A 20,134-nucleotide genomic window follows, 5' to 3' on the forward strand; every position below is an offset into this window, starting at 1 on the left:
ATTCAAAGAACTCCGCGGCGTTGTACGAATGACACTGGGACCGATCTGCGAAATAGTAAGCACTCTTCGGACCTGTCGGGGCAGTTTGCGGGGGTTGTTTTTTGGAGTGACAATGTATGTATGTAGTTGTTTACTAACGCTCTATCAATTCAATTATAATTGAATCGGGGGTTCCATCGGAGGTTGGGCCGACATCGTGCAATTTTGGTTGAAAAACTTGCTTGAAAAATAAGTAGAGACTCTAGCATCGACGTCTGGGAGGCATGTCTGGCCCAAGTTGCCGTGAATGAGGGTGTAACATTTGAAACTCCGCAGAATGCTGAGCGTGTGAATTTCGGTTGTGAGTAGGACTCCAACCACCACTGCGCTCAGATATTTTTCAAGGGCAAGACCCATGGCACCAGGTCGTCCCAGACGCGTTCAGGCTGCGCCATCACAGCCTCAAAACATACAGAATGACAACCAAGACCAGCAGGATTATTCCGCTTTCTTTATCGATCCCATGATGGGTACACCTCTCCCCATCTACGTTGACAAAGACGTCGATGACCGTGAAAATATTGTGCGGCTGATCACTGTGAGTATCGCACTTAGCCTCTGCAGGCCGCGCACTTGCCATTCGCAGCCTGGTTGCCTCAATCACCGCGGACATCGAGTATCATCCTTTGGACTATGATGTCTTCTTTGATGCGCAAATCTTGTCATCTGTACTTACGGTCGTGTCTCGTTTAGAGCCACGGTGGTACTGTCTCTCCAAATTACAGTGGTGTTCCGTATATTCTTGGTAAGCACATTTATGCATCATGACTCTTCATGATTTTTGAGTCTTTTCATATGTAAGCCAGTTTCTAATCTATCATTCCTTATTTTTTAGTGGACCCACATAAACAATCTGGACAAAGTTTGTACCGCCATTACCTTGGGAAAAAGGGGAAGATAGTTCTATCCTCAAAATGGGCTTATGAATGTATACGGTTGAATCAACTGCAGACGTTCCATAGCAACTATGCTGGTTGTAAAGTAACCGGAAAAGAACAGTAAGAGTCTCCCCGTAGTGCAAATGATTGCGAGTGAATGCTTCTTCCATAGAATTCATGTTGGTCCAACAGACCCCACGAATCAGCCTCAACAAGCTATTCCACCCATGGCCCCTCAGACCCAACAAGCATCGTCGTCAGGGCCTATACGCGACCGGATGCCATCCCCTCAACCTTCTAGTATGCGCCCACCTCGGAACACCATGCAGAATGTATCTCGCACAGATCCCCAAATGCAACCATCATTGCAGGGGCACCGTCCGGGTTTGCAATCAGTCCCTCCTGGAATAATGTCGGCCAGTGTTCCCGTAAATAGCTTGGCCTTCGCCCCTTTCACAATATTCGGGCAGGATATGGGTCCTACCGCGACCGCTACACCGCAGCCGCCCAGTACTTCTGCCTCCGGGCCACCTCCACCTCGTGTGTCGCCTGAAGGGACGTTACCACCATGGCAAGCTACCACTGGAATTGCTCCTTCACAAACACATTTCAATCCCCCTTCGCCGCCGAATCAGGGACATATCATGCAAAGACCACCCCAGTGGCATGAGTATGGACACGATGGACATGCTGGGGAGCCTATACCTACTGCTACCACAGGACACCCGTACGATTATCGATATAGAGAAGATGGTACTGGGTGGGTGCCTACGCAGCCTTATTATGATCCTGGGGTGAGCGAGGAATGAATGCTTTGACTGCGTCATATTCTGAAGTGAAGTAAGCAATATGAACAGGCATACCAGCAAGCTTACCCTGGTGAAGTAGCAAGTGACGGGGTTGCAGAGCAACCGATCCATGTACCTTCTGGGGCTGATGATAGCCCTCAAGCTGGTCCGTCTTCTCAACCGGATGGAGACGATCGGCCTCGCGGTCGAAAACGCACGCGGACTCAAGTATGTATTCCATTTTATTTCGCAAATTTCGCAACAGTTGACGTTGTACCTGAAGCCACCCCCCGCGACACCTGCTTCAAGTTTAGTTATTAATCGAAGTGGAACCGCTAGATCACCTACACCACCATCTCGAATTATCAAAAGCACTTACGGTGGTAACCTATTCACATCAGATGACGTGCTCTATCTCAAAAAATATATTGACTATTGTCGAGACCAAGGCTTAGTTTTGAGGTACGGTGGAATTCTCGGTCATATAGGCGCCGACTCTGACTTGATCTAGTCTGCGTGAAATTTGTGAACGAATAGCCATTAGAGCTCCTCACCATACGTACGTTTCTCTTCAGCTACATATATGTACCTACTGACTATCATGAAGATTCTATTCATGGCGGCGGTACTGTAACAAGCATCAAATTCGGCTTGGTGGCTATGTCATGAATAATGCTGGCAACGATGTTAATCAACGTCCGCAATCAGTTGAGGGTGATTGGGAAATGGACGCTTCAGACGCAGATACGGTTTTGCAAGCTGGTCCTTCGACGGAACCAAGTTTCGCTGATGAGTCGGTACTGCAACAGAACAAATCAAAAGGGCCGAGGAATAGATCGCCCACCCCTCCTAGAGCTCTGTTTAGGAGCACGACCGGTAAGGGCGTAGCATTCACAACTCAAGACAGGGACTTTTTGATCAGTTTTATGGCGCATCGGAAGTATGTCCCATTACATATCTATTTGTTCGATCGATGTTCTGACTTTATGTTTCCCGAAACAGGTCCCAAGGTCGTTTGGATATGGTTCAGTTCTGGAAAGATGTGTCGTTGAAGGCACCTCATCATTCAAAGGCGTCATGGATGAAATATTGGAGGCGGCATAAACATGAGTTCAACCGTACCGATACGGATGCGCCATTGCCTCCCGCACCTGAAAAGAAAATGCGCTATAGTCGACAGGATGACATTTTGCTTGCAAAATATTTCTATGAGCGGCCAACGGGTACTTCGGATTCAATATTCCAGTCATTTGGAAGAAAGGTATGTGCTCGCCCTCTGATCTGCTCTGCTGTGAACTCATGTCATTTTTATCGTAGTATCCGCATCATCCATGGAAAGGCTGGCAAGAACATCATCGCATACATAAAGCTAAGATCGATAATCTCATTGCTATGTTACTTCGAGGAGAGAATATCGACGTGGAGCCATAGATTTGCTTTCTTTGTTTTCGTTCGCATTTGCTTTCTATTAATTTAGTTATTCGTAAAGTATCGTTTCTTCTCAAACGCTTTCGCATATATATTCGCTAACTATTTAACATTCGTACGAATTTTACTTTTTGCCTTGGGGTTGATCAATCTGCACCAATGGGTACGAGCTTTGAGGGTGGCAAAATATGAGGGAAAGGCATATCGGGTGTAGGTTGTAACCAGTTCTTGTTATCGTACTCTGCATAGGGCGCTGACTCGATCATATGGAATGTGTAAGCGAAGCGCGTGTTTGGGCTTGTGTTTCGTTCGGATTTATGCAATACGGAGCCATGGATCAAGACCATGTCCCCTTAACAAGAAACGAGATTGGAGTCAACAGATAATTTGCGGCTCAGTAGTTGAATTGGTCGTACCGGGATTGCAGGTCTCGAGGATATATTCTCCTTTGGATCGCTCATTGACAGCCTTTTCTTCTTCCGGAGAAACGAGCGATTCAAAGCCTGTACCACCCGATGGAAGTCGGATAAAGCGCTTGGTGATAGGTGTTGTGAGGTGAGAACCGGGGAGGAAGGAAAGAGCGCCATTTATGGGTGTGCATTTTTCGAGAGCTATCCAGATGCCAAGTGCAGATGGAGGATTGGTATACTAAGTGTTGGGACATTGAGTTGAGAGGTACACTGTTTTTCTAGGGTTTATTAGGGCTTACGAGGAACGTTCTGTATTGGTTTCAGATATGGATATGCATGCATGAGTGGAGGAGTCAGGAAAGGAATCTTGGCGACGCACGAGTCGTTGTGCTCGGGAACTATAGAGACCACTCGATCAGCTTCGAAGACAGTAGGCTGGGATGAATGTAATAACAGAACCTTCTCCTCCAATTTGTTGTTGCTTCGTGATTACCATGCTTTGGAGTGCTGGACAACGTTATAAATGGAACCAAACCTTGAAAGAAAGAGAAGTACGTACCAACGGGGTCATGGTGGAACTTGAGGTCGCGGGCTAATGATTTAAGACGGTCGTTCTCGAGAGTGACTTTACGGAAGAGAGGGTCGAGCTCGTGTAAACCTGGATTGAGGAGAGAATGGTACCGATGAGATAGGTAGAAGTGATGAGGAGGCTTTTGAGGAGCGACCACGAGGTGATAGAGTTTGGAGAAAGGGCTTACCGTGGCCAATCTTATTGACTGCTTTTTGCTTGGGTCGATTGAGCTTTCCATCTGGATCCACGGCGTCCTCTTCAAGGAAGAAACGACTGAGGTAAGAAAGTGAGTATAGATGGGTGTTCAATGCTCGTAGGTGAACTTGTTACATCTTGTCGCCTGAAGTTAGAAAATAGTCGTCTCCCACGTGGTTGTCATCTCCTGTAGTGAATTTGGTCTAAGACGTTGAGCTTAGCAGGATATAACATTCTGCAACTAATAAGCTCGGGCACGCACGCGAGGATGGGAATCGATATTAAACTCGTCGAGGAGTAGCTTAGCCCGTTTGAGTAAAGCGTCGGTGTCTTCCTTGTCCAAGAAGCTCGGAATGACTAGGTACCTAAGTCAAGTTTAATCGTTTGCATAAGAGCGAAGCGATGTTAATTGTTGTTGGTGATAGATGACCGTCAGAAGACAGTCCACGATGTGGCAGGGTAGTACGTTTGATGAGAGTGATGATGATGCTGCAGGGTAATAAGGCATTTACATACCCGTCTTTGTGAAACTGGGTCCGAGGAATGGGCTGAGGTCTATGGAAGCGCACAGAAAGGAGACTGCACCTTGACTATCTGCTGCTGGGTCAAATATTCGAGTGTCATTGTGACTGTTAGCCTTTAGGGGAGTGCTTCACTTGATCGAGTGATTGATTGATTGATTGATCAGGTGCTGATCTAATCTTATCTACTGAGTTTTTGCAGGTACGCGGTCAGGTTACGTTACAGGGGCGAGATAAGTTAATAACGCGCTGGCGGGGCAGAACGGTGTCTGTACGGTGGTCGTACCGTGTCCTACGCGTGATAAACTGTTCATACGCGACAGACTGTGAGGCTAGAAGGGCGGGAGCTGGTGCACGTGTGGCACGCGACAATGAGCGCGTTTACGCGTCTGATGGGATCAGCGGAGTATGAATGGCGAGTTACTTGAGTCGGGCCTGGCTGTCCTCCCTTGTTGTGTCTCTACACAACAGTTAGCCTCCCCGGCCCTTGAGTTCGTCACCACTGCCGATGCAGACAACGCGTGCAACTCGCAGCTCGGTCCTTGGAAAGCGTGGGCACCAACAGCAGCAGGATTCGTCCGCGCTGTCGTCAAAGTCTGACCAGCTTCAGACTCCTGATTCTACCCCGCTTTCTAAGCGTCCGCGGGTCTCGACGCTTCTGGTAGATGGTGATGGCAACAAGGAGAATATTCCTCCTTTTTCTTCTCGACTATTAACGCCAGACCCTTCCCCCACTACTTTACGAACGTCGCGTTCACTCCGAAGGTCTGGTACAGAAATTGTTTCCCCTTCGCGCCCCAGACAAGGTACGTATATATATTACAAGTGTGGAGAATGTTGTTCTGAAGTTACTATAAGCGCTTCGTCGTTACGCGTCAACGTCCACCATCGCGTATCATGATTCAACGCCCGATCCGCTTGTTTTCTCCATTGCTACACCGCCGCCTAGTCCGGTTTCTCCCCTCCCGCTACACATTCGTGCTCGCACACTACTACGTGCTACTTGCAACAGTGCTGATAATCAGATCGCCGGACGTGGTACCGAGCGTGCCACAATATGTGAATTCATATCGTCCTTCCTGGATGATTCTGAAATGAGTCTCGATGATGTCTCTCCTGCACTTTATATCTCTGGGTCGCCTGGCTGCGGAAAAACCGCCCTCGTGAACTCGGTGCTCGTTCAACTGAACCCGGAAGCAGATGGCGTCAAAACAATTTTCATCAATTGTATGGCCCTGAACAACCTTGATGCGCTCTGGGATCGGGTGTTTGATGAAATTGATGCCGAAGGAAAACAAAAATCAAAGTCTCGCAAAACAAAGGGTAAGGATGCCATTGAAGCACTCCTTACCGGTCTTCGAAGAAAATGGTATGCTTACCTGGTCTTTCGTTCGTTAAATTGATCTGACATTTAACAGCATCCTCGTTTTGGATGAATTAGATCATATCACGCCAAATTCGCTTACCTTGACTTCCCTATTTTCCTTACCCGCTGCAACTCCCTCACGTCTCCGCCTCATTGGTATCGCAAACACCCATACCTTGACCTCGACGCCCTCTGCATCCCTCAATGTTCGCACTGTGCATTTCGCACCTTATACTTCAAACCAGCTTTTCGACATCTTGCAAATGCGGCTGCGCCCGTTTTTCGAGATTCAAGCAGATTCAGCACAGGGCAATCCTGCAAAATTTCTCCCAACGCCTGCTTTAACCCTATTAACGAAGAAAATTGCTGGAATGACTGGTGATGTTCGAAGTCTTTTCGAAGTACTCCGCGGCGCCATCGATATCGCTGTTGCACCGTCAAAGGCCGCCACCACTGTCGCCAGCGCTGGCAGTATTGCTGTCAGCGTTTCTCCTAGTCACGTCCTTGCCGCCCTCAAAGCATATAAACCTTCCTCTGGCAAAGCAGCGGTATCGACATCTCCATTGGGTGGTGCTTCTGTCGGCCATAGTGAGACGGTTACTAAAGTGAAGAACCTTAACCTTCAAGCACGCCTCGTTCTTCTCACTGTTCTTCTCGCCTCAAAACGCCTAGAAGCTGGCTTAACGCTATCCGGATCTTCATCTACGACGTCACCACGCAAAGCCACTACATCTTCACTTCGCCGCACGGCATCGACCGGCCAGTCTGCGTCCACTATAGATACAAATCAGCTCCATTCATACTACTCTGCCGTGCTCAAGAGGTCCGATTCTGGTGTCTTTGAGCCTACCAACCGAAGTGAATTCGGGGATCTTCTGAATGTCCTTGAAGGCAATGGACTTGTTTGTTTGTCCTCAAGCATCGGAACAGGTGGCCGGAAGCCCTTTGGCCGATCTATATCCTTGGGTGGGAAAGGAGCTGCGGGCAACGTCGGCAGCGTCAAACTCGTAGAGGGTATTTGGTCTGAAGAGATCCTTCGTGGACTTGGCATCAATGATGCACCTCAAGTCGGGGAAGTTGATGCGTGCGAAGAAGAGGTCAAAGTGATTTGGCTTCGCGAGCAGGCTAAGACCGCAAAAGACGTCAAGGCTATGAATACTGCCACATCCAAAGGAAATCGTGAAGACGTCTTTGCCGGTGCTTTCGAGCTTTAATCTTCTCGAATTGCGTCCAGAATCACATTCCTTTTCTTATCCTTTCTGACTTATATGCTTAACGTTTATGATCCATGCATCCCATTACTATCATACTGTCACATTTCGTTTTAGTCATCATCAACTCTCGCATTTGTTCCATTTCAACTTCACGCCATTCCATCGTATTGTCTCAAATTGACCGCCTCAAGGTCGTATCGTTTTGTATTTTTCCGTCTTTGTTTTCTCATCTTCTTTTGCCCCTTCATGCTACCTTGCATTGCTCATACCCTCATGATCGTAGACACTCATTCTTTTACTATATGCTGTCCCTTTTTTGTTTGTTTGGTTAGCCATGTATTGCGCACTTATCGACGCTTTACAGGAAGGAAAATGATGATCCCCCAAAGTTGAAATATGTAGTATTTTTGATCTGTATTAAATCATCAATATGAACACCTTTTCTCATTCACTAAAACGAGATGCCTGTCATCGACAGTTGAAATGTGATCTAGTACAAATGCAACAAGCTACAGATCACTAGAATCAATAGGTGACATCAATGACATCTTGACTTTGCCTCTTTGAGTATTCTTATCCTTCTCGACTTGGATGTTAACCGAGACTTTATCGAATACCGCAATCGTGACTTCTCCCGAAGGACCGGGGACAGTAATCGTATAATTCTCCGCGTCGAACTTGATTTCTTTTTTGAACATCACGAGTCCTTCAATACCCAATCTATATAAAAGAAAAGAAAGCACAATCAGCGCAAAAACCCAGAAACAGACACTTCATTTCCCACTTACTTTGACACAAACACGCTCAACCCATTTCTAAACGTTCGTATCACAAACGCCTCTTCTTTGACTCCACCACCCTTTGCTTCTCGTTCATTCTTTCCTTTCAACGCTAACCCAACATAGAACTCAACGCTCGCTCGGCCAGCCATTTGTGCCATCCGATGCCGTCGGTTTATAACATCCATAACATGTTCAACATGCGATTTCGAGTGAAGTGATGGATGAAGGGGTGAATTTCCTATTGCAGCTGCTAGTTGTCGATGAGCGAGGACGTCTAACATGAAAAAATATTTGTTGGTCAAAAAAAAGGAAAAAAAAAATAGACATTTCTTGTGTGTTACTTACCTGCGTATCGCCGGATTGGACTTGTGAAATGAGTATAGATGGCGCTCGCAAGCCCGTAATGCCCAAATGTATCCCTCGCGACACTACCCGAACAGAAATATTCCGCAGATAGCATACATCGCGTAGCCATAATGCGCACAAGCGTATTGAAAGAAGGCTCTTGCGGATCCTAAGGGCAATAATGATTCTCAATAACCATGACTGAAACCGAACGTCACACTTACCACACATGTATCCAGAGAATCGGCCAACGCCCGCGAACTCGATACGTCCAATTTGATACCTCTCCTTTTCATCAAAATATCCTGCAATTTCTCAAAATTAGCCTTCGGAGGCGGTAAATGCCTTCTCAGGACAGCCGTCTGCGGGAACGTTTCTTGAATCTTCTCAGCTACGCTGATATTAGCAAGTAGCATGAATTCTTCAACAAGACTGTTGGTTTCTCGTAGCTCTTTTTGTTCGACGTCGATAGGGTCTGAAGATTCTGAACTGTCGAGGTAGATCTTGACTTCGGGAGACGCAAGATTGAGTGCACCGGCTTTCATACGTTTTTCTTTCAGCTTTTTAGCGAGAGTGTTGAGGAGGCGAATGCTATGGCTGAGATCGTCTTGTTGGTTTCTTTATTCGAAATGAGTTGGCCATTGGTCTGTACGAATGAAACACCTACGGGTCGTCTTTGCGAATCTGAGCTTCTTCGTATGTGAAGGCAGCTTTTGAGGCAATGACAGATTTTGTGAACCTGACGTTGACGATCTCAGCTTCGGGAGTTAATTCCTACAATGGGATTAACATTGACACTTATACTGAAAGTATAAAGTTCGTACCCAGATGGCTGAGAATGCTAGACGCTCAACAAAGGGCCGAAGAGAGCATAAGTTGGTACCCAGCAGCGAAGGCAACATATCTATGCGCCTATCCACAAGATATACAGTGGTACCTCGATCAGCGGCTTCATTGTCTATAGGCGTGTCGGCATGGACGAAATGCGAAACATCCGCAATATCTGGAACGACCGTTCAATCGAGAGGACTCAAAATGATTGAGAGGAACACTCACGAACGCCAGCCTCAATATTTCCATTGGGTAGAGGGCGAGCATGTAAAGCATCGTCAATATCTTGGCAACCTTCGAAATGTTAAGTCAGGAGGAAATCAAAGTCGGTGAGAGTGCATACCAGGAGGGTCAATGCTGCAGATTAAAAGCTGTCTTAGGTCCTCTCTATTTTTCCATTCGGGATTCACATCGTCTTTTGGAGGAACAACCCATTGTTCACCTTGGGGAGGCAAACAATCAAGGATCGCCTTCCCAAATGGTCTATAGCGTACGTCAAACTCCAGCATCAAGCTCTCTTGCTCTGCCTCTTTGCTCTCTACCTTCCCGAGGGACCTAACGAAGTGACCTTCAGGATAACGTGAATTGATATCCCAGCGATCTATAGTGACTAGGATCTTTTGACCGATTAACGTCGGAGCTTGTCTCGTTCTTAGCCGAATGCGAGGAAGTAGACGTGATACCGGGGTCGCAAATACGGTTTGTTGGGCAAGAGAAGTCGCATTGAGGGATGTGAGAGATGTACTATCGATATGGCAGACATATGCGCGCCAGTTGCGCTTGATAATTCCAACGACACGACCTGTGGGTTGCCTTTCGGCGGATCGAGCGGACTCTTCAAATTTGACGAGGCGCTTTTCTCGAGCAGCCATCTCCCCATCCGACTCTTCCCCTTCGTCTCCGGATTCTTCTGCATTATCATTCTTAAGAGTAGCTGGTTCAAGATTAAGAAGATATAAGATAGCCACCGCACATGAAAACTCACTATCTTGGTCTACAACCTCGTCCGCAGGAGCTTTCCATTCCTTTTCGTTGAAAACCTCAACTACAACAATGTCTCCACTGACGGCCCTATTCATGTTTTCCCGCCCAATGAGAAGAACAGGCTTGTTGAATGCAGGTACAGGTACACTGCCCTAGAAACGACATCTGCAACATGTGAGGGACTGAGGCGGATGTGCTCACTTCTAAATAATTGTATTGGTTCGCATTGAAGTAACCTTGGTGGAGTTCTCCTGCTTTGACCCCTGCAGCAAGAGTCGCGGTGGGTAGGTACTGCAGGAAATCAGAAACCAAAATTGTGGCCAAGATGAAGGACACACCTCAGGATACAAAGGCTGTCGGACGCCGGACGCTCTGGTAGGTTCAATCCCATTCGAATCGGTCACGGCGAGTAAATCGAGGAGTTGGTTGGCCTCCGGCAAGCTTTCCACGTATCTCTTCACTACAACCGAATCAGTAATAAGCCAAACGGGGGAAAAGTGGCTTCACTAGAGAATGCGGTTATACCGGCGCTCTCGGCTTTCTGTCTGTTTGCCACATCTTCCGTCAGAAGAACGACTGCTGGAATTTTTGGAGGAGCCTGCCCACGAATCGGCGGCCGGGTGACCTGCAGATGGCTGTTGTACCACTCAGTGGTCTTTCTGATCCCTTATGGTAGTGTTAGCATGGACATGCGCATCACAAGTTTAACACTCACCTCGGTCATTCCGATCATTCGGGGTTTCATTCTCTTCGCGAATAACGGCAGTCTCACTGGGAACATTTGAGAGCCAAGTCGATCATTCTTATGGAATAACTTACGATCTATATTCATTATAGAACACCCATATTTTCTTATCGTCCGTTTTTGTTAGGGCTTTCAGCCTATTGTATAGTGCGAGTGACCGGTGTCGGACTTCTTCCATGACCGTTTGTAGAAGGATAATCGGAGGTGTAAACAGAGTTGCTTCCATAAGGTCCATCTACAGCAAAAGGAGAAGACTGTCAACTGTGCACTAGGGTCCAATGTACAAAATTTACCTGAGAGAGAAATATGTTTGTGTCGGGTAGAACGAAATGACCATTAGGAAAACTTGGGTGAGGTGCTCCAGCGGCAGGAAGGGAGTGCTCCAGAGAAGAATGGCACGCGATGCAGCCCCGTATTCCACACGAAACATCATCACGAAGATAGCGTTCACGAAGTACTGATGAATAATGAGATACAAAGTTGATCTACGGGCAACGTGGTCACCTTTGATGACCTTTCCTCGCGCAGTCTTTTTGAAAAACTTGCGCTGCGTAATCACCGCCTCTGAGCGAGGACGTTTTTTAATCGTGATTTGGTCCATGTTAGCCTGGACGGTAGAAGCGTGACGTCGTGTGACAACCCATGTCAAACACGGATATGCACGACGCGTGCACGACTAACCTGGTGCAGAATTGTGTCAAAAAGATGCGCCGTGCACTTTTTGACCTAGGAATGTCTGTTTTTGGCTTTGGTATGCGCTTTGAAGGCCACAGGACCGTCCATTCATCAAATCGATTGAATAGCAATTCATGGCGAATGAATACTCTGACCCTCAACCTGCCATGCACGCAGTGGCACCTAGATCTGGAATGGCTACCTACTTGACGCTTGGACATCTAGAGGAATACCTTATAAACCCCCTTCGTCGTCTTTCCTTTCCGCAGGCTGGTTTCCGACCTTCTCATTTTTCTTTCGTTCTTTTGTTGTATTATGAGATGGGGCGCTCAGAATTAAAATTGAGCAAAATTATCCGTCGGTATGTACATTTGATTTCATCTACGAATTCATCAGCTGAATCGACCTCTTCAGAATCTTTCGCCCGCTTACCGGCTGTGGGACCAACGATTTGGTCCACTCAAAGTCAAAAGCTAAGAAATCAGCATCGAAGCCTTTGCGGCTCTGGGGTGGCATCTTTTCACCATCTAACGATGTGAAAGATGACGCATCGTCATTCATGAGTCCCATGCCCAATGAATTGTACTCTCGTCCCTCTGGAGATCAATGTTTCTTGTCTCCTCTGAATTTGGACGACACATTGGACTGGAGTGGCGATGAATACGACAGTGTTAGACTGTCGTTCATACAATGCGCGGACATTATCGACATGTTTCCCGCCACGCCGCCCATATCAAGGTCACATACTTTGCCTTCGCGACATTTTAAACAGAGCCTGCCTCTAACGCCTCTCGTACACTCTCGTGACTTCTTTAACGAGAGGGAGCAAGATACCGAGACATACCATCTTCCAAGACGGGTTTTAAAAAAAGTCAGCGAACGGAGCCCAACCCCATTACCCCTTTTATTCAGTCAAGGACCCCCTCCATACTCTCCCCCCTCCATGCCTTTCGATATGCTTACTAGGACACATATGCACCATGATAACTCACCGAGCCACTATGAATCAGACCTCTATGGATCACCTCCCGACTCCCTCTATGCACTCTCAACAGGCCTCACGTCGACCCAAAACTCACAACAGTCCCTGGGCTCGCCGCTCCTCCTTTCTCCCAATTCCAATATGCGCTCGCGCTTAAACACGTCTTCCTCCAGTATCCTCATACCAAACCACCTAGCGACAAGCGTGTCATTCCAGGACTTGAATAACCCAACTTCGTCGTCGTCCCCACCTCCATCATCACCCTCTTCGCTTCGATCTGTCAGGTCTCGCGTTCCTGGATTAGAACGCAGACTGCCGGGTTCACCTCGGAGAAAATTTAGTCCCAGCCACGGTTCTGCGAATCCTGGTGAGGGTCATGTACCTTATGGAACAGCACGATTTTAAATTTAGCCTGTAAATCGTTCTAAAATTATATGTTACCGAACACACATACACTCGTTGCACAAAATACTTTATAATACATCTACTTGCTTTTCTATCAATGGGCCAACGGCCGCCTGATCGATGACTTCAAGATAGTCTTTAAATTCACAGAAATTGCGTGTTTCCGCCTGCATTCTATTATTGTCCACTGACGATAACTATAGTAGCCTGAGTAACAAAGAAAGACAGTTTGGGAATAGAAAACATTGGACCTATTTATAATACAGAAGTCGACCATTTACTTCCAAAAATATTCTAGCGATAAATTCGCACCTGGCTGTTTCTTAAAACCCCCGTGCCGCTGCAGAATCAGACGGGCCCGTTGAAGCGGGCCGGGGGGTGGAGAGCAATATTTAAATGCAACGTATGTTGTAGAGATTGGCTGACAATTCCAAAACATACTATGCTACTGAAATTGTTATCTAGTCTTTTGTTGTTGGCCACCACTCGGGCCGCTCGGGTTCGTAGGGAAAGTGATTGTGTAGGAACTATCAATTCGATGGATGGTATGTGCTCATCCTTTCAACGCTGCTGCGGTAGTGACCTGACTGTCAATTCTATTTATCTAGATGTTGCGGACGCCGTTCGATGCACTACTGTTGTATTGAACAGCTTTACAGTTCCTGCCGGACAGACTCTTAACATCGATCTTTTGGACGGTTCAACAGTCAATATGAGTGAGTACCCTGCGGGCTGCTTGAGTGGGAACTTCTTTCGAATCTGAATTTCTAGACGGTGACATCCACTTCGGGAACCAGACTTGGGCAGGACCCCTCTTCCAAGTTAGGTGAGACAGGCACTCAGGTCACCTTCGAGTTTTGTGAACCTCATTTGACGTAACTTCCAGCGGAGACTCGGTTACATGTAAGCTCGAGAAACAGATATATTTATGTCTGTGAATCTCATATGAGACTCTAGTTAATGGAAATGGGCATACCTTCGACGGAGGAGGTCCCTTCTACTGGGTACGTCTAGCGACAATGTTAATCAAATTACTCCAGGCTTACTGACTCGTCGCCGGATGGAAGGATGGCCTTGGGGGTAATGGTGGGGTCACCAAACCTGCGCCAATGATGAAGTACGTTAGCGAGATTATCTTGCGTTCGCTTAACCTTCTAGTTAACTGGTCCATAGGATCAGGACATCTGGTACATTCTCGGTATGCTCTCGTCCAGCTTGAACTGAGGTTTCCCTCCCCTGATCTTGATATACACTTCTTATCAAAGAACGTGAAAGTCCTCAACTCCCCAGCTAGGACTTATTCCATTTCAAATCCTGGGCCTCTTGTCATCGACGGGTTGACCATTGATAATTGTACCAGACTTTCTAACTTCCAACATTCTCCATTTTGATCCAATATTCAATAGCTCTCGGAGATCTTCCAAACTCGAACAGTAATGGGAAAGCAGCAGGCCACAACACCGATGGATTTGATGCAAGTACCGAGGACTTGACGATCCAAAACAGGTATGTCTCATTAATGTTTATCGCACATTCAAATATAGTAATCAACTTACCGTATTTAGTGTTATCATGAATCAAGTACGTTATTAACCCGCTTCCGGCGGCTTCAGTACACTCTCCTAACGGCGAAACCCAAGGATGATTGCCTTGCCATCAACAGAGGTGCTAACATTGTCTTCCGAGGAAACACCTGCTCAGGAGGACATGGAATTTCCGTGGTACGCAGATCATCCCCGCGATGCAAATGGCAAAGTTTTAGACATAAACCCCTGTAGGGCTCCATCAATTCCGATGTTACCGTCAATGGCATCACCATCTCCGGCAACAGGATCATCAATAAGTTGAGCCGCTTTCTACCCCTACTCTGAGGCATTACATTAATACTTCTATAGTGACCAAGCTTTGCGTATCAAAACCATAGTCGATGCTACTAATAGTAGAGTGACAAACATCACTTATTCTGTGAGCAAACAAGTTTCAGAGGCCTCAACCTTGACAGGTCTACTAGAAAGCTGAATAATTTCGAAGGGTAACACCGCGACTGGAATTAGAAGGTTTGGTATCATAATCGACCAGGTTCTTTACTTTTTTCAAGATGACCCTCGATTAATGCTCACATGCTGACCAGAGTTATCCCTCAACAATCGCTACTCCTGGTAATGGCGTTCAAATATCGGTGAGTTCATCCATCGCCCGAGTTGGTATGATCTGTCGCCAAACGAATTTCTTTAGGCTGTGAATTTCGTCCCTCCTCAAACCTCCATCGAGGTCAATGATAATGCCCAAAGAGTCGCTGTCAATTGCGGCGTCGGGTCTTGCGTGGGTAAGTAGCACAACTTAAACGTCGGGTTGTGGTATTCACGTCAATACTCTTAGGTAATTGGGACTGGTCTAATTTGGACGTTTCAGGAGGAGTTGCAGGTAAAGAGAATTACCTAGCACGTCTTCGCTAATGAACATAACCTCAACATTAATCCCTAGGTGATATCACCAATTTCAATGGAATAATAGGATTTGACGAGTAAGAGAAACAAAGGAGGCTATGATTACATACTACGACAATAAAATGCGACGGGGAGCGAAGGGGTGATCACAGAATTAACATAAAAGTTATGGTCTCTCTCTACTGGTACTTACCATTCAAAAGGAGGGAAGCCAGTCAAAAAGATATACAGTAAGCTATTGTCTTGATTAAAGCTTAACAGCTAGCCAAGAGCTGCTCAACATGAGGAATATCGCACAGGCGATGACTATCTGTAATTATTTTTTCAGGTACGAGTTCGCTGTGGATAATTAAGCATCACGGCGACAACGAGTAACAGCTCGGCTAACGCCACATCTGCCCGGAGTTCCTTCACGCGCGTTATTGGCCTAGTTGTTATAAACTTGGGTATTTGAAACGAGTATACCTGGAATACAGAGAGAACGCAAGCTTTATTCGGTTCTAATAAATTCGCTTCACCATCGTAAACCTCGTCAGATCCTCTAATTTCACTCTTTCCTTCTTATTCATCTCTTGACCTGGCCGAATTTCGCCCATGTCCGGCAGCCGTGGAGCATCGTCTTCGTCGTCATCCAAATACTTCTTCAGATTCTTATTGTATTTCTACAGAATTTCAGCATAAAAAGCCGTGGACAAAGCATAGAACACTCACTCGTTCATCATTCCCTTCCCCTATGGGATCGCGACCGAAATTGTTAACAATGTCCATTGCTTCCCGTTCATCCATACCAGCCTGCCTTCGTGTGGCATAAGTTAGTAAATTCACGCCAATAATGACCTTGATGACCACAAAACTATCACAGAGTAGTGAGTGGTATAACGTCGGACAGGTGCTGAACATCATACCACAACCAAAACAACACGCCCATTACACCCAGAGTTATGTACTTGACTACCTCAGCGCTTCTAAGCGATAGCGAAAGGGTGTTGAGATCGAGATTATGAATTGACACCAGATTCCAGAAGGAAAATGGTAGAGGCTGGAGATCGGAAAACAAGAGACTAATCGACTGAGATCCCAGAAGGATCACCAGAACTGCAAGGGGTAACGAAGCAAATCCAAGCCGGCGGGCCACGAGTGGGGCTTGGTCAGCATACGAGTGCTAAATCTACGATAAGTTGGGGTTTGACAAGTGGCAAATATCTAATCACCTTTCTGGCGCCTTTTCTATTGACAGCACTAGCACTAGCTAGGTCGAGACACAAGACGTCTGTATAGCGCTCATAAACTGACGGCCGAATGTGGTTGAACTTCGTAATGAAGGCGTGCTTCAACCAGTCGACAAGCATTTCAGAGCACAGCACAGTGAGCACGGGCTGTAATCAAATGGTAGAGAACTGTACAAAGGCGGGAAATTTGATCACTCACATAAGATATGGTCCACAAAACGTTGTTTCCCCTAAACCAACCGAAACTCTTGGGTAGAACGTAACCTCCAGCAAAATCAAAATCGGAGCCACTGAGCTCTATGAGATTTCTGAATGCTACGACTGCAAGCATTAAAGCAAGGTTGAACCGTTCAACGACATCTAAAGACAGTCACTTGAGTATGAGCTTGTGAAAAACCGTTCATCCTTACCAGCACACGTTATCTGGAAAAGGGTATCTTTTTCAAACTTCTTGAAGACACTGCCCTTGATCTCGACGAATTGGTTGGATACAAGAAGCGTCAATAGAGCGTATTCATACGAATTGATGGCAACATTGAGAGAGATCAGTTGATATACCATGACTAGAGTGTGAGACACTAAATAGAGTCAGCAAATTGGATCAAAAAATAAAGCGCTCGACCCACAAACGTATGCAAGCGCAAGAAAGAAGTATAGGAAAGGTGTGAGCGTATTCGCCGTGACAGGAATTTTATGAGAAAGTGGTACGAGCGTCGAGCGCGAGAACAAACAATCAAGGATATCCTGGCCTATGGAGGAGCAGAGCCTATCCGCAATCTCAAGATCCAGTCAATCAAAAGTTGGATGGGAATGACGTCCAAACTCACCTCTAGTGCATTGAATATAACATATAACTTAATAGTATCCTGACCACGAATTTTGTGATAAATTTTGCTCGCATCTGTCATCGGTACCAGCACAATTACCGAGATGACGAGTAATAACGCTCTGAGCAGATCGGCTTTCTGCGATGGGGGAAGGGGAGATGCAGATCTCCGGAATAAATTAACAACGAGGCGGATGAAGGCGAGACTGAAACGGATGGGAAGAACGGTAAAGGTGTACAAGAAACTATCCAAGCATAGGAAAAAACCAAAGCCAATGATCTAAGCACTGTGGTCAAGAAACGGTTGATTGAATATGTGATTTGGGTCAACATACTTTTTCCACGGCCACAGGTATGTTTAGGAAATTGCTGACACGTTCCCACTTCAACTCTTGGTGCGAATCGAAATCCGTCGCCAAAAGTTCTTCCCGGAGGTAATCCCATATTGAGAAAGGTGGAGGTCCATACACTTTACTATCTTCTCTGGCATGTTGGCGCCGCGAGGTAGGTGGGTCTAATATTGGCACTTGTAGGCTCGCCGAGAGAGGCATCTTCAGTGAAGGAGGGTCTGCTTTGTCTTCGAACGACTCTAGGCGCGGGGTTGCTGGTAACGATGCATACGCCGTTGGGGGACTGTGACGTCCGCCTTGAAAACCCAAATTACCAGGAAGACTGCCATTTGTCAAGCCGTTCAACTGTGGCCTCTGCGCCCTTTCTCTCTGCACCCAATCTGTACCTACATCTACATCAGACCCGTCGGTAGAATACGTTCGTTCATGTGTGTGCGTAGGCCGTTGTTCTTGCAGTGAGAAATCCCGCTTTTGCAGACCGGGCTTTTGTACGAGTGGAGCGGAAGGAGAAGTTTGGAGAGCAGGTTTGTCCCGGGTCCTGGATTGGCCTTGATTAGTTATAATCGTAAGAATGTCGTGGCTGCCAGAGGAAAAGCGTCGATGCAATTTCTTGGGCTTTTGGGGCGGAGATGTCGTCATGGACGTTGGCAGACCGGGATATAAACAACATTGTCACGTCATCAATTGCGCCGCGTTCGATCAATTATTGGATAGTCATTTACAAATAGCAAAATACATTATCACTAGGTCCGGATATACTAATCATGTTCTACAACTGGGAATCATAATTGAAGCAAATACGTGGTCCTCATGCATGATCAATACACATTCCTCCGTTTCCTGTATCGCCCAAACATGCCACAAGCAGATACACAGAAGCCAAGCAAGAGGGCGACAAGGGCACCCAGAGTAAGCCAGTTGGCATTGCCATATTGCGCCAGCTGACCATCATCGCGGAAGTGGTGGCGGGCGATACCGAAGAGAACTAAATCAATGACCCATACGACAAACGTTACCAGTGCAGCAAGACCCGCGACGAGGGCCATGAACACAGTGCCGATACGGGCATGGGAGAGGCCAAGAATGAATGCCAATCCTGACATGCCGGCAACTGCGCGAGGGTAAGTTAGAAATGAAGAACATGGCCACGCAATTCTGCACTTACCAATTGGGTGGAGAATCAATACCTTGGTAAGATTGTGCAGAACCGTCGTATTCAACCGACTGTTGTTACTAATGAAATGTTAGAAAGACGATCTCATAAGAATATTAACTAGTACCTAAAGGTATATCCTATCGAACGCTGAGAACCAGTGAATCCAAAGACACCGTAGTGGACTTGATGGCCTTCGGGGCCGACATTCAAGAATGATATTGCCTCCCATGTGGGAGCAGATACACTAACCTGGAAATCATCCAATGGGTACTAAGATCGAGATGATTTGGAATGTATCAACATACAAATATTAGAAGGACCATTGCTGCAAAGCAAAAGAACACTCCTGGTAGAGCGGGTGAAGCCATTTTTTGTAGAAGGGGTAATGGGGGTTCTGACGGAGTGAAAGTCGTGTAAGTGGCCTCTGGCCCTCTCCTCCACCTTCGATACTTATATTTGGACATAAATTTAGCACAACGTAAGCTCCTCAGGCTCCAGCCTCAATCTCCAAATGACAGCATAGTCATCTCGTCTCATCAGCTGCGCGTCCTCACGACTCCAATATTCAGAAAGCGCTATGACGCCCTTGAAAACCGGTTCATTGGTTCTGGCAATATGGAGTGGCTAAAATGCACCTGCCAAAAATATCTCCGTGACGCAAACTTCCTCTCATGATCACTGCCAGTTCACTGCCTCCAGTGCCAACTCTCACGGTTATTGATATTGAATTCTTCCTGAATATTTCGGATTCCTTCCGTATCTCCTCGTTTCTGTGAAAAATTTGCCATCTACGCCTCGACATCGGCTGTTGCTTGACTTTGAGATAATAGTTTCTGTAATTTCCTTCACGTTTATCTTTCATGTGCAATGACTTTTGCTGTGGTGTATCATGAGAATCTTTACCGCCTGATACTACACAGTTATACTCATGACGTCACCGACGCAATTGAGCGCATCACAGGACAGA

General features: G+C 46.6%; 8 protein-coding genes across 8 annotated transcripts; 4 read left to right on the forward strand and 4 right to left on the reverse strand.

The window, feature by feature from the left end:
- Positions 1 to 490: 490 nt before the first annotated feature.
- Positions 491 to 3,124, forward strand: AGABI2DRAFT_229713 (hypothetical protein; the record flags this gene model as incomplete). Its single annotated transcript, XM_006457280.1, has 10 exons — positions 491 to 577; positions 733 to 784; positions 875 to 1,037; positions 1,219 to 1,711; positions 1,763 to 1,933; positions 1,989 to 2,167; positions 2,217 to 2,264; positions 2,313 to 2,645; positions 2,708 to 2,966; positions 3,023 to 3,124. Coding segments are annotated over exons 1-10 (1,875 nt in total), but the record flags the coding sequence as incomplete, so codon positions are not given.
- On the reverse strand, positions 3,041 to 4,947 carry AGABI2DRAFT_196096 (hypothetical protein). Its single transcript, XM_006457281.1, has 11 exons — positions 4,895 to 4,947; positions 4,826 to 4,839; positions 4,572 to 4,674; positions 4,445 to 4,512; positions 4,302 to 4,387; positions 4,103 to 4,201; positions 4,003 to 4,050; positions 3,923 to 3,941; positions 3,843 to 3,852; positions 3,550 to 3,781; positions 3,041 to 3,485 (listed from the first exon to the last, which is right to left on the reverse strand). Exons 1-11 carry the CDS (start codon positions 4,931 to 4,933, stop codon positions 3,280 to 3,282), a joined length of 924 nt encoding a protein of 307 aa, XP_006457344.1. The 5' UTR covers positions 4,934 to 4,947; the 3' UTR covers positions 3,041 to 3,279.
- A 347-nt stretch (positions 4,948 to 5,294) lies between these two features.
- Positions 5,295 to 7,582, forward strand: AGABI2DRAFT_212703 (hypothetical protein). Its single transcript, XM_006457282.1, has 3 exons — positions 5,295 to 5,636; positions 5,689 to 6,199; positions 6,249 to 7,582. The coding sequence occupies exons 1-3, from the start codon at positions 5,339 to 5,341 to the stop codon at positions 7,408 to 7,410; spliced, it is 1,971 nt and encodes a 656-aa protein (XP_006457345.1). The 5' UTR covers positions 5,295 to 5,338; the 3' UTR covers positions 7,411 to 7,582.
- A 337-nt stretch (positions 7,583 to 7,919) lies between these two features.
- AGABI2DRAFT_212705 (hypothetical protein) lies at positions 7,920 to 11,723 on the reverse strand (the record flags this gene model as incomplete). The annotated part of the gene is made up of 16 exons (XM_006457283.1): positions 11,602 to 11,723; positions 11,391 to 11,554; positions 11,172 to 11,332; positions 11,068 to 11,123; positions 10,860 to 11,018; positions 10,691 to 10,812; positions 10,554 to 10,643; positions 10,354 to 10,504; positions 9,712 to 10,302; positions 9,594 to 9,662; positions 9,362 to 9,540; positions 9,205 to 9,311; positions 8,762 to 9,155; positions 8,538 to 8,706; positions 8,199 to 8,466; positions 7,920 to 8,130 (listed from the first exon to the last, which is right to left on the reverse strand). Exons 1-16 carry the CDS (start codon positions 11,696 to 11,698, stop codon positions 7,920 to 7,922), a joined length of 2,988 nt encoding a protein of 995 aa, XP_006457346.1. The 5' UTR covers positions 11,699 to 11,723.
- A 40-nt stretch (positions 11,724 to 11,763) lies between these two features.
- On the forward strand, positions 11,764 to 12,022 carry AGABI2DRAFT_196098 (hypothetical protein). Its single transcript, XM_006457284.1, has one exon. It carries the CDS (start codon positions 11,803 to 11,805, stop codon positions 11,980 to 11,982), a length of 180 nt encoding a protein of 59 aa, XP_006457347.1. The 5' UTR covers positions 11,764 to 11,802; the 3' UTR covers positions 11,983 to 12,022.
- Positions 12,023 to 13,592: 1,570 nt separating this feature from the next.
- Positions 13,593 to 15,748, forward strand: AGABI2DRAFT_229720 (hypothetical protein). The gene is made up of 17 exons (XM_006457285.1): positions 13,593 to 13,704; positions 13,768 to 13,875; positions 13,931 to 13,985; positions 14,046 to 14,062; positions 14,117 to 14,163; positions 14,227 to 14,276; positions 14,333 to 14,357; positions 14,425 to 14,512; positions 14,566 to 14,665; positions 14,725 to 14,740; positions 14,800 to 14,933; positions 15,055 to 15,124; positions 15,191 to 15,238; positions 15,291 to 15,338; positions 15,395 to 15,485; positions 15,539 to 15,583; positions 15,644 to 15,748. Exons 1-17 carry the CDS (start codon positions 13,602 to 13,604, stop codon positions 15,685 to 15,687), a joined length of 1,089 nt encoding a protein of 362 aa, XP_006457348.1. The 5' UTR covers positions 13,593 to 13,601; the 3' UTR covers positions 15,688 to 15,748.
- Positions 15,749 to 16,106: 358 nt separating this feature from the next.
- Positions 16,107 to 18,660, reverse strand: AGABI2DRAFT_212709 (hypothetical protein; the record flags this gene model as incomplete). Its single annotated transcript, XM_006457286.1, has 9 exons — positions 17,997 to 18,660; positions 17,663 to 17,941; positions 17,462 to 17,612; positions 17,246 to 17,413; positions 17,035 to 17,195; positions 16,818 to 16,982; positions 16,512 to 16,768; positions 16,318 to 16,459; positions 16,107 to 16,268 (listed from the first exon to the last, which is right to left on the reverse strand). The coding sequence occupies exons 1-9, from the start codon at positions 18,648 to 18,650 to the stop codon at positions 16,107 to 16,109; spliced, it is 2,139 nt and encodes a 712-aa protein (XP_006457349.1). The 5' UTR covers positions 18,651 to 18,660.
- A 169-nt stretch (positions 18,661 to 18,829) lies between these two features.
- AGABI2DRAFT_123218 (hypothetical protein) lies at positions 18,830 to 19,535 on the reverse strand (the record flags this gene model as incomplete). The annotated part of the gene is made up of 4 exons (XM_006457287.1): positions 18,830 to 19,122; positions 19,177 to 19,244; positions 19,292 to 19,416; positions 19,473 to 19,535. The coding sequence occupies 4 exons, from the start codon at positions 19,533 to 19,535 to the stop codon at positions 18,830 to 18,832; spliced, it is 549 nt and encodes a 182-aa protein (XP_006457350.1).
- Positions 19,536 to 20,134: the final 599 nt, after the last annotated feature.

This window comes from Agaricus bisporus, assembly GCF_000300575.1.
Source record: "Agaricus bisporus var. bisporus H97 unplaced genomic scaffold AGABI2scaffold_16, whole genome shotgun sequence".
NCBI classification, from domain to species: domain Eukaryota; kingdom Fungi; phylum Basidiomycota; class Agaricomycetes; order Agaricales; family Agaricaceae; genus Agaricus; species Agaricus bisporus.